We start from the raw sequence: 12,960 nt of genomic DNA, 5'->3' as shown, positions 1-12,960 counted from the left end.
TGTGTAAATTCATTTGCAATAATAATAATAATAATAATAATAATAATAATATATCTGGTAGCAAAATATCTCCCATACCAAGCTGAAAAAGAATCACGTAAAAGTGTGCACTGCAGGCAAGTGTAAGCAGATCACACTCAGCTGGATGTAGATGAGAGCCACATGGGATCTATGATCTATGATCTGGCTGTAGAGGACCTGTGATCAAAACACACTGAACTCTACTTTGCACAAAATACACTCAGGCTTTGCAGTACTTGGGGCAGTGTTCTTTTTTTTTTTTCAAATTAACAACATTTTGTTCTGATGGATTTTCATAGCCCTAATGTCGTTAAGTGACACAATCCTACTCGCACTGTGTGAGCAGGATTTAAGGGGTATTAAGTGGGATATTTAGCAGTTTGTACCGATCACATGTGTCTGAAGAGGAAAACGTGAGACTGAGAATTAGGCGTACATTAACTTCATTAACAAAATACTCTACAAATTTTTATTAAAGGCTGTTGTCAAGTTCTGACGTTTAGTTGAAGTTATAATCAATCTATAATCTAACTGACATAAATACTCCACTAGGCTTTAGAGTATAAAAGACCACGTGTGGTTCCTGAATTATTTTTGTGGATCCCCTACCCTCCACCCCCCCTACGGAAACGTAGAGCTGCCACCCAGGCAAAAGAAAAAAAGAAGTATATCACGTTATAACGTGAAAAGTTTATTGTTCTAACAAGATACTTTTCACGTTTGTACAATATACTATCATGTTTGTACAATATACTTTTCACGTTTGAACAATATAATATCACGTTATTACAATATGCATAAATATCACGTTCGTACAATATATTTATATTGTACGAACGTGATATTTATATTGTACGAACGTGATATTTATATTGTAATAACGTGATATTTATGCATATTGTAATAACGTGATATTATATTGTTCAAACGTGAAAAGTATATTGTACAAACATGATAGTATATTGTACAAACGTGAAAAGTATCTTGTTAGAACAATAAACTTTTCACGTTATAACGTGATATACTTCTTTTTTTCTTTTGCCTGGGTGGCAGCTCTACGCTTCCGTAACCCCCTGCACACTGAGCATAACAAAGATTTTCTGATAGTTTCCGACCATCATAATTTGACCTGAATGCATCACAAGACGTGTCCTCTTTACTAGCATCATCTGCACTTCCTGCTTACGTCCAAGCGCACAACGTCGGAAGGAAAACAAGATGCGGTAGTTGAACTTCACTGAGGAGTTGTGACTAATGACAGCTTTATTAACGTGTCACTAAATGCAATTTCTGTGGAGCCAAGGCGTGTGGCAGTAATAGAAACTGAAACATGCAGTTCTCTCCCACCAACGGAGATTTCACGTTCGTGTCTTCGACAGAGGCTGAAGGTAGGCTATCGCTAGCAGAGCTACACAGCTAGCAGGCCTAAAAATAGCTAGCCTCGTACCTGCTCACGTCGTTTATTTTAGCTGTCACGAGTTAGACTAGATACCCAGGTGTAGATCAATCCACATTAAGAAACAGCACTTTGCTGTGGGCTGACTCTGCTTTTCTGAGTAATTGGTACACAGTAATACACAGGTAGACACTCTGTCGTTTCGCTTTGCTAAATAACTTCAGGGCTGATACGTGGCTGGTGGAGAACGTAGCTACCGAGTACCAAGTTTACTGGCTAAACCAGAAATTAAATGTTACTGCTTAAATTGTGATGGAGTAAGTGACTCTGAGTCTCTCCTGTGTGAGGGTCTGGTTGCTGTTGTTATGATGTGGAGGGTTTGAGTCCACGTCAAGGGAAAAGTCACTGCTTGTCAAGACAGACTTGCTATAAGTGGTCACTTTTATCTGGGATGAAACATTTCACTCTCATCCCAATTCATCCGTCCACAGTGGTTACTGTGAATGGGTCACGTGTTATGGCTTTCATAGTCACTATATGTCATCCCACATACGTGATTTTGGATCAGTGATTTAGGTCTCATTATCAAAATACCTTTTTGGATAAAACGTAACGCAGTACGTTACTTTATTACTCAAAGGAGAAAATAATGTTATTTTATGCAACTCTATAAAATGGGTGGAGCACATTGTCCCATTATTGCCATTGAACAATATAAACCTGAGGCTACAGCCCCACACATCAACACAAAGCACTATCCTAGTGAGGACACACATGTAATCGATCTCTGAGTATTTAGGTATGAACACAAAGCTGAAAACAGCAAACCAAAATGAAAACCAGTACAAAGACGCTTCAACGTGATCCCCACAGTGATTCTGCTGTACAGAAACATTACAGAAGGTAACAATGGAGGCTGTTTGTTGCCTGTTGAAGTTCAGGGTCTGGCTGCTTGGCTGGGGTCGGAGTTCACTCAGCTTCCACTCTGGGTTCTTGGCTAGCTTAGCGTTAGCTTGCTGTCTGATTAGCATAATGCAGCTGTTTCTGTCCTGGATGCATCTTCCATTTTACCATCACGCTCTCACCCTTTTGTGCAATAAAAATTAAAGTAAAATAAAAGTCTGTATCCATGCTGTAGACTGTGCTGGTATTTTCCTCCTCTGACATGCAAATTCCAATCAAGTAAGCAAGATCAATGGATAAACAGACTAACATTTCCAAGGAACTGAACCCCTGGAACCGGTTCTCCATTCCTAGTCCCATCCCCTGTGTGTGTAACTTGTAACTACATTGATTGGACAGGGTCTTGTTAAACATGCCAGGCGAGTGCACTCTGGCAGCACGCTGGAATACCTTCCTTATAAAAAAAAACTTAACCTTTGCCTGCATCGGTCTCAATCTTTATGTTTAGAGTGGAGCTGCCACTAATGTTTACTTTGACATCCTAATTTTAATGAGGACGATTATTGGTCAGCTTGGTAAGGCTGCATTGAGAGTAAGAACTGGTTATAGTGGTGGACTCAAAGCTCTTTTGTCATAAAACTTGCAGTGTGTATTTCTGCAGCCACGCCAGTCTAAAAGCACACATTACACAATGTAAACAAATATGTCATCCTCAGAACTCAGCGGCACCATCAGCACTCCAGATGTTAAACTGAATATAGGCAGTGACAGTGGGAAGGACCCGTATGCCACCACCTTCCTGAGACAACGAGGCTACGGCTGGCTGCTGGAGGTGGAGGAAGAGGACAATGAAGAGAGCAAACCTCTTCTGTAAGTGCATGGTGGTTTTATTTTGTTGGAACAGCCGTAGTGCTTTAAGTGTGCTGTATTATGACTCACATCACCTTGGCTAATCTTTACAATAAACTTATATAGTGGGTTATCTTTCAAAAAAATGTCATCCAAGTCTGCACTGTATAGACTTCTTTTAGATAAGTGGGAGTATTTGTAGTGAAATGTTTCTGCTTTTTTTATAATTGTACTGAAATGTTGAAACTGTAGGTTTACTTAAAGGGAACTTATTCCCTACCCAAACCCAGAGAGATACCTGTGTTAGAGATATTCCTTCTCTATGGAATAACACAGAGATCAGAGTACACAGAACGAGGATAATGTTGATAATACTTAATATAAGCATGCACCATTGGAACAAGATTTATATCAGAGGAAATGAGGAATAAAACAATAGAAGGGCTTGACAGTTGTATTATGCCACTGCTTCTGAACAGTTCAGTTCACTTTGTGCTGCTTGCTCAAAGCACATGCTAATCTGTAGATCCTGTTTTTGTGATCTTTAGCATTGAAACTGACTGGGTTAGACTTGACTTTAACACCAGTGATGATCACGTCATCTTGTCGTGCTTTTTTTTGAGCAGGGAGGAGCTGGACATTGATATAAAGGATATCTATTACAAGATTCGATGTGTGCTGATGCCAATGCCATCACTGGGTTACAACCGACAGGTGGTTAGAGACAACCCGGACTTCTGGGGCCCTCTGGCTGTGGTGCTGCTCTTCTCCATGATCTCCATCTATGGACAGTTCAGGGTGAGGAGGACACAAGAAACACAGCTGTGTCGTTTGCATTCAAACATGTTCAAACTACAGCAAGACCATCGTCATCTGTCCTGCCTGGATGGCATTTGAAACCAGTGTTTGTGGGTTAAACAAGAGTTTAAGTAGTGCTCATTATGTTACTGCTTTTCTTTCATGTAGCTTCATACTGAATCCAGAAAAGAACTAAAGCCCCAAAAAGCATTGGCCATGTCAAACAGCTCCAGTGCACTGGGCTGCACAGCACTTTGAGATCTGTGTGGATTGGTTGTGGGTTCCAGTCCAGTCTCTGCTGGAGCCAGACAAAACAAATGTTTTGCCTCCAGTAACTCAAAACCTTTACTTGTAATTAGGGCTCGGCAATATGGCCTAAAATCCATATTGCGGTAACGATATATATCGCAATATATACTTCTGTATAAATATGTCAAAATGACTGAACAGTATAGAATGCCATTTTAAGCATATTTATTGTGCAAAACTTTTTTTTTAAATGTTTAAATTGGAAAACTTTTCAAATAACTTTTAAGATGTAACAGATCTTTTTCTAAATATCACGACACAAAATTCTAAATTGTTTAAAATAAAGTGGAAAATGTGCCTTTGGAACAGATCAGTCTGCTGGTGTTAGGGCCACCTTTTTTCTTTCCACTTGACTGACCGGGCGTTTGTGGAGGGCGCAGTTTTTGACTTTCCTCATATTCCAAAACGTGCTTCGTTTTGAGGTGATAAAACAAATTATTCCATCTCTTTGCTTAGGGCTGTGCGATATGACCAAAATCTCATATCCCAATATAAGAATTCTATCGTCCCGATAACCATATAAATCACAAAAATGTAACATTTTCTGTAAATTCTGTGAATCTCGGGCAGCTCGACTTGCGTGAAGTGTTTCCAGCTGGGCGTCGCGTACCTGGAGTCGAGTGTTTTAACAGATGCATGAAACTATACATTTTTAGACATAAGTTGTAACGGCCGCCGTTTTCTTTGTGAGTATTTATTACACAGCGTGCTGCGGGGAAAAGCCTGTTCTAACGTTTGAGTCTAAGGTTTATTTTTTAGCACCTGGCGGCTCTTTTGCTTCTCATCCGTAAATACTCTGCTCTTTCACGTGATTCAGTTTATTTTGAAAAGTCTCAACAGGATCTTGAGCTTTATTGTGAAGGGTTCATGTGGAACATAAGCAAGCGTACACGCGATGGTTTTACCGTCGTTGTTGCTAACGACAACGCATAGAAACAGGCGCTTGTCCGTGCGTAGTGTGGTTATATTAAATATAAGAGAAAGAGAGAACTTTAGGAAATTCATATAGCCACTACAGTGACCATCAAAATAATGAAAAAATATTGCCGTAAACAGTTTATTTTGTGACGCCACGAAACAAACGATAGCGTAAAATGAAACGATAGACGTTTTTATATCGTCATCTGATATATATCGTTATATCGAACAGCTCCATCTTAGCTATCAATGTCGTCTGGCATAATTTGCTATTTTCTGCTCAACATCTGACTGCTCAACCCAAACCAGGTCCAAATGCGTCGCACCGGTCTTCTTTATGAGCACCCCCCCCATCCCACCCCCACGTGTAAGCTCCATGCTTGCACCCACTGCAATGCTTTCAATCAAAACAGGTGCAGCTTGATGACATCATCAACATGCGGTAGAGCGGTATAGTCAAAATCTCTACCGTTGGCCAAATTCATATCATTTCTACCATATTCCATTTCTACCGCCCACCCCTACTTGTAATAGCGAGGATTACTTCCTGAACAACAAAAGTAGCTCCAGAAGCCCATTCCTATGGTGAGCACTGGAAGCAGTGAGTCTGTTTGCACAGGTCTGCAAAAAATATTTATATATTTTTCGGCTGCGTGGGATATTTTAGGTAAATTTAATGTTTTTAGGGTGCTGAATCCAAAAATGATCTCCCTCCATCACGTACAGTTTTTTGCAAAACATAAAGAGTTTACATTAAAAAAGCACAACAGCATTTTTCTTACGATTGAACAAAGACTATTCCTTCATGATATATTTAACACTACACGTTTACTCTTTTTGTCTGTGAAAGCTTTTCTTCTTCTCTTTGATGCTCCTCCCAACACGTCCAAACACTGTTTGTGTTTCTCTGGAGTCTCGCTCTTAGAAATATTACATCAATGTAAGAAATCATTATGGGATATGGTTTTTTGACTCGGATTTCAGTTTAAACATTCTACGCTCAATTAAACTAAAAACATGAGTTTTGCAAGAAAACGCGACGAGAAGGAATTTTAAAAATATTTTCCCGGTTTCAGCGAGTAAAAATCTATAAGAAACACTCGCATGCAGTTTTTTGGTTGTAGACCTGTGTTACGTTTCATTTGTTGAATGAATTTCCCCAGTGGAAGAGGACTGTGATGATCAGCTGCTTTGTTTCTCTATTTGCTGAATTCCAATATGACTATTACCTGGTTTTGTTTGGTAAGATGAAATATGTCAGGTACACACCAACTCAGATTCACTGTTTGTACCAGCAGAGTACAGAGTTGCTTGAGCGAGCGAAGATCTTGTAACTTAGTGCAGTTGATTTATTTTATTACAAAGATAAAAGTTTGCATTGAAGACGAGTTGATTTTAGTTTGTATATGCTGTTGGTTCAAAACCAGCATTAAAATAAAATCAGTTTGTTTTTCTGTTATTTAGTCCCATCTGGCTTCTTGACAGTTATCTGATGAAAAACACGGCTGAAGTGACATTTGGAAATGACGAATTGAAAACTTGACTAGGTTGTGCTAATTAATTAGATTAAATATAACCTTTCCTTTGAACCAAACCACGTCCTTATGTGTAGACTAGGGCTGTGCGATATGACCAAAATCTCATATCCCGATATTAAGACATCTATCGTCCGATAACGATATAAATCACAAAAATGTAACATTTTCTGTAAATTCTGTGAATCTCGGGCAGCTCGACTTGCGTGAAGTGTTTCCAGCTGGGCGTCGCGTACCTGGAGTCGAGTGTTTTAACTGATGCATGAAACGATACATTTTTAGACATAGGTTGTAACGGCCGCCGTTTTCTTTGAGTATTTATTACACAGCGTGCTGCGGGGAAAAGCCTGTTCTAACGTTTGAGTCTAAGGTTTATTTTTTAGCACCTGACGGCTCTTTTTTGCTTCTCATCCGTAAATACTCTGCATCTTTCACGTGATTCAGTTTATTTTGAAAAGTCTCAACAGGATCTTGAGCTTTATTGTGAAAGGTTTATGTGGAAAATAAACAAGCGGACACGAGGTGGTTTTACCGTCGTTGTTGCTAACGACAACGCATAAAAACAAGCGCTTGTCCGTCCGTAGTGTGGTTATATTAAATATAAGAGAAAGAGAGAACTTTAGGAAATTCATATAGCCGCTACAGTGACCATCAAAATAATGAAAAAATATTGCCGTAAACAGTTTATTTTGCGACACCACGAAACAAATGATAGCGTAAAATGAAACGATAGACGTTTTTATATCGTCATCTGATATATATCGTTATATCGAACAGCCCTAGTGTAGACCAACAAATGCAGCTTCACTAGACAGTACTTTGCATCCTCTATATTATATGCATCTGCCTCAGACATATATATGTAATCTGCTAGCTGGATCCTCCACATATTAGTCCTAGTGGAAGTAATCAGAAGAGTGAACATATGTTCAAAAATGTCATGTCTTAAACTGACTATGGCATAATTCTTTGCATTCACAGGTTGTGTCTTGGATCATCACCATCTGGATATTTGGATCACTAACCATCTTCCTGCTGGCTCGTGTTCTTGGTGGGGAGGTAAATCCAGCTGACACCTGCAGCACTGGAAGCTAACTCTAACTTGTACATACAGAGGATAAGAAATGCTTTTGTTGTCCTGAGCAGGTTTCATATGGTCAGGTCCTTGGAGTGATTGGGTATTCCCTTCTTCCTCTCATCGTCATAGCCCCTCTGCTCTTAGTGATTGGAGGCTTCGAGGTGGTTTCTACACTAGTCAAAGTGAGTCACTTTAATAAACACAAGTGTCTTCTGCTTTCACATTGTTAAAAAGTTCAATGTTACAACCTGGCTCATAGGCCACAGCAAAATGAAAGAACATGATTATGATAGCAAATCGGTAGTGTTATGCAAGTATGGGTATTTTGTAAAGATTGTAGGAAGCAGAGACGGCTCAAACATGTGCTGAGCTGGTCTGTCTAGTAAGCTGGTGTCCAAATCAGGGTAGAGCGTAAGTGAGGGGGCGCGCTGCAAAAAGGAGGCTGGACTGCTGTAGTCAAAGGCTGCGTCTACACTGATCCGGATAAATTTGAAAACGCCTAAAAACGCTCACATTCACACTATCGTTTCCGAGAGTTCGTCCACACTGAAAACACTTACCTTCCTGTAATGCGCATGCGTGAAACGTAGGACGGTTCGACCTGCGTCATTTCCTTCTGCCGTTTACTTTCTGGCTCTTTGAAGCGTCGCAGCAAAATGTCGAGGAAAGTTTTTCAACTGGACTGACAATGAGGTGGAGTTGTTGCTGCGAGTAACACAAGAGTACAAAGTTGCTCTGAGTAAACATTGCGTCTTCTGGAGCATGTACAAACTGATATTAATCTTTAATGGGGCTGTCAAAATTGAGAGCAAACAAAACAACTGCTGTGTAATGCCGCCATCTTAGTTGAATTGGTCACATGACTGCATCACATGACTAAAATGCGTCAGAGTTTTTGAGAGCCTCCGATTTCGCAGTCCACACTGTGACGCGAAAACAGCGTATCCACTTTGGAGAGCTCAGTTTTCCCTGACCAAAAACGCCGTCTCAGTGTGGACGGAAGGCCACAACGGAGAGAAAACGATGTGTTCTCAAACAAAAACATATTAGTGTGGACATGGAGACAAAGTTTCATAAACTGAACAGAAATTCATGCGCCTATGACAGTTTCCTCATTTCTCCTCATGAGAAGAAGATAGAAATGTATGAATAAAAAAATAGAGCCTTATTATTTCTGATGGTTTGAGTCCTCCATGGCCCCTGGTTCCAAATCCACTCGCTTTTCTCTAAAGGAAAATATACGCTGCTTGGTTCAGCATGCATTCATGAAATATGTAAGCAAAGTCAGAGATACAAACTTGCCTGAGAAGTTTACATCAACAAGCAGTGACTTCAACATTCTGTCATGTCCGAGCAGGATGGCATTAGAATCAGCAGGTAATTAGAGCATTGCTGTAATTGTGCGCTCCAGTCAGTATGTTCTTGACAAGCTTGTCTTTTAAATGAGTCTTTCATAACCCACAGCATGATAGAAAACTGTTAATAATTGTAGCTTTTAGATAAGCAGTGAAGTTGTTTCACCCTGTGGCTGTTTGCTCTTCATGTTGAACAAATGTCTTCTCATCTTTCAGCTTTTTGGAGTTTTCTGGGCTGCGTACAGTGCTGCTTCACTGCTCGTCGGAGATGAATTTAAAACAAAGAAGCCCCTTCTCATATATCCCATTTTCCTACTGTACATCTACTTCCTGTCACTATATACTGGAGTGTGATTGGATGACCTGGAGCTGTGGACCTTTTCATGGACAGTTACCCTGGAGCATGGGTGGGGGGAAAAAACAAAAAAACCTACAAAACCAGGATTTTTTTTAAAACTCTGTTATTCTAGATGTTGGGGAAGTTGGGAATATATACTAATGTATATAGTTTTTCCCTTGTGTCTTTGGTCAATAAAGTGCATATGCTTTTGCTGCTTAAACTTTGGTATGCAGACTTATCAATCACCAGTGCAATACAGGTTCCAGAGCCCTGCGGAAACCTGTAGCTCTTGAGTTTAGAAATAAGTCCAGGCCTGGAAATTAATGTCATATTTTTACAAATCTTAATCACACTGAGCAATATGGTGCCAAATATTTATGTATGTTTATGCTGATCCTTATTGTTGTGCACTGTAGCTTACTATCAGAAATGTTCATTTATGCTCTTCCCTTTTTACAGACTTGTTAATTTATAGATTTCAGCAGTGGAAGCAGGTGGAATGGGGCAATCAGAAGGATATAAACCATTGTCTACTAAATGTGGTGCCTTGTTCTCTAAACCCTGAGTCTTTTTGATACAGGACTATACTCGTTTGATCAATGATACAGTAAATTTGTAGACTAATTTGTCTCTAAACCATCTGGTGTCTCATGACTCATCACTGCTTTACAGTAAACCCAACTTTGTCACACTTAACAGAACAGTAATCTATACTGCAGCACTAGATTTGCCTACAAACTTTACAATCATCAATCATTTGGAAATGTAGGGTCAAACACACTAAGGCAGTGTTCTTATTCAGTACTACTGTACTTACAATTGGGTTTCTAATGTTTGTAGAAAAGAAGAAAAAATGACAAAGCCAAGAGTAACAATTCTGTTACATCCCCACAAAGGTCTAGGTGGTGAGGGGACTAACATAAAACTGGAAAAAGGAATATAAGGAGGCTGCTGAGGTCAGTTTTTAAAATTTTTATTGCCAACATGTTATCAGAAGGAAGCATAGTTCATGGAGAGCCAAGGCCAACACAAGAAAACAGCTCTAACTCACCCTAACTATAACTAGGCTTAACTAGGCCAGTGCCGCTTTAAAAATGACATACCGTAAGTTTGGCAAATTTTAGTGGAAGAAGCAACTGTAAATATGTGCTTATATGACTGGCTGGCAGCCAGATAATTACTGTATGCTATCGGTTTGGGACATGACATTAGAAGAATAATTAGAACTAAACAAGAGTGAAGCTGAGGCTCATCATCAGTAGGTTGTCAAATACCAAAGAACTGAGGAATGAATCTCTCTTGGTGACCCACTAAGTAGCTCTTCAAATTACAAATGTTGAGGTGGTACTAGAGTAGTATTCAGGTGAACTACTCAGGTAATTGTAACTCTTAATATTCTTTAAAATGTAAGTGCAGCAGTTTAGGGTCATTAAGGATTAAGATAGAAATGTACTAATGTACTTCTTTCCAATTGATCTAGTGCCACAAAAATATTTGCCTCAAGGGGCTTTATATTGTAAGGTCAAGACCCTAAAATAATATTATTGGCTACAGTCTGAAGGAAAAACTCCCTTTTAACAGGAAGAAACCTCCGGCAGAACCAGGCTCAGGGAGGGGCGGGGCCATCTGCTGTGATTGGTTGGGGTGAGAGAAGGAAGACAGGATAAAGACATGCTGTGGAAGAGAGTCAGAGATTAATAACAGATATGATTAAATTAAGAGAAGTGTACAAACACATAGTGAGAGAAGAAGAATACTTCTTAACTAAGAAGTAACTAAGGGAGGATTTAGGGTCACCTGATCCAGCTCTAACTACATCTCGTTCCACAGACATGAGATGAAGTTCAGTCTCCCCTGACAATACGCCCTGAACCCACTGCTCCACACCTTTATTATCAACAGTATCAAACGCAGCACTGAGGTCTAGCAGGACAAGCACAGAGATGAGTCCACTGTCAGAGGCCATAAGAAGATCATTTGTAACCTTCACTAAAGCTGTTTCTGTGCTGTGCTGAGCTCTGAAACCTGACTGAAACTCTTCAAATAAGCCATTCCTCTGCAGATGATCTGTTAGCTGTTTGACAACTACTCTTTCAAGGATGTTTGATATGAAAGGAAGGTTGGAGATTGGCCTATAATTAGCTAAGACAGCTGGGTCTAGAGATGCTTTTTAAGTAAAGGTTTAACTACAGCCACCTTGAAGGCCTGTGGTACATAGCCGATTATTAGAGATAGGTTGATCATATTTAAGATCGAAGAATTAATTAATGGCAGGACGTCTTTGAGCAGTTTTGTAGGAATGGGGTCTAAAAGACACGTTGATGGTTTGGAGGAAGTAATTATTGAAGTTAACTCAGAAAGATCAATTGGAGAAAAAGAGTCTAACTTAACATCAATGGTACTAAAAGTAGCTGTAGATAATATTACATCTGTGGGATGATTATTGGTAATTTTTTCTCTAATGGTTAAAATTTTATTAGTGAAGAAGTTCATGAAGTCATTACTAGTTAACGTTAAAGGGATTGTTGGCTCAGTAGAGCTCTGACTGTTTGTCAGCCTGGCTACAGTGCTGAAGAGAAACCTGGGGTTGTTCTTATTTTCTTCAATCAGTGATGAATAGTAAGATGTTCTGGCTTTGCGGAGGGCTTTCTTATAAAGCAGCAAACTATTTCTCCAGGCTAAATGATGATCCTCTAAATTTGTGACACGCCATTTCCTCTCCAGCTTACGAGTTATCTGCTTTAGGCTACGTGTTTGAGAATTATACCACGGAGTCAGGTACTTCGGATTTGAGGCCTTAGTTTTCACAGGAGCTACAGTATCCAGAGTCGTACGTAGTGAGGAGGTAAAATTATTAACAAGATAATCGACCTATGTTGGAGTAGCGTTCAGATAGCTGCTCTGCTCTATGTTGGTACAGGGCATTGAAGATGATAACAGTGGGTGGATTATATTCTTAAACTTAGTTACAGCACTTTCAGAAAGACATCTACTGTGATAAAGTCTACTCTCCACTGCTGTGTAATCAATTATTGTAAATGTAAATGTTATCAGGAAATGATCAGACAGCAGAGGGTTTTCAGGAAACACTGTTAAATGTTCAGTTTCTATGCCATATGTTAAAACAAGATCTAGAGTGTGATTAAAGTGGTGGGTGGGTTCTTTTACATTTTGACAGAAGCCAATTGAGTCTAATAACAGATTAAATGCAATGTTGAGGCTGTCATTTTTAGCATCTACATGGATGTTAAAATCACCCACAATAATTATTTTATCTGAGCTTTTTATCGGTGGTTGATCACACCGATTCCATATTGATTTTAGTGACCTCCGATTGGCGTAACCGGGTGTCATTACTGCCGACGTGAATTATGATCTTACTGTATTTACGTTTACCCTTAGCCAGCAGTTTTAAATTTCCTTCAATGTCGCCTGCTCTGGCCCCTGGAAGACAATTG

At 39.6% G+C, this 12,960-nt stretch overlaps 1 protein-coding gene across 1 annotated transcript; it reads left to right on the top strand.

Annotated features, from left to right (window-relative positions):
* Window positions 1-1,203: 1,203 nt before the first annotated feature.
* Window positions 1,204-10,141, top strand: yipf4 (Yip1 domain family, member 4). Its single transcript, XM_003454996.5, has 6 exons — window positions 1,204-1,409; window positions 3,037-3,190; window positions 3,796-3,967; window positions 7,711-7,788; window positions 7,876-7,989; window positions 9,379-10,141. The coding sequence occupies exons 1-6, from the start codon at window positions 1,352-1,354 to the stop codon at window positions 9,514-9,516; spliced, it is 714 nt and encodes a 237-aa protein (XP_003455044.1). The 5' UTR covers window positions 1,204-1,351; the 3' UTR covers window positions 9,517-10,141.
* Window positions 10,142-12,960: the final 2,819 nt, after the last annotated feature.

The sequence above is a fragment of the Oreochromis niloticus genome, linkage group LG13, assembly GCF_001858045.2.
Source record: "Oreochromis niloticus isolate F11D_XX linkage group LG13, O_niloticus_UMD_NMBU, whole genome shotgun sequence".
Lineage (NCBI taxonomy): Eukaryota > Metazoa > Chordata > Actinopteri > Cichliformes > Cichlidae > Oreochromis > Oreochromis niloticus.
This window is presented reverse-complemented; position numbering and strand designations above follow the sequence as displayed.

Excerpts from the sequence above, each read along its gene's own strand:
- yipf4 (XM_003454996.5), top strand. The coding sequence starts at position 1,352 with ATGCAGTTCTCTCCCACCAACGGAGATTTCACGTTCGTGTCTTCGACA. Across the intron at positions 3,968-7,710 it reads CCATCTATGGACAGTTCAGG|GTTGTGTCTTGGATCATCAC; the intron begins GTGAGGAGGACA and ends TTGCATTCACAG. Across the intron at positions 7,990-9,378 it reads TGGTTTCTACACTAGTCAAA|CTTTTTGGAGTTTTCTGGGC; the intron begins GTGAGTCACTTT and ends CTCATCTTTCAG.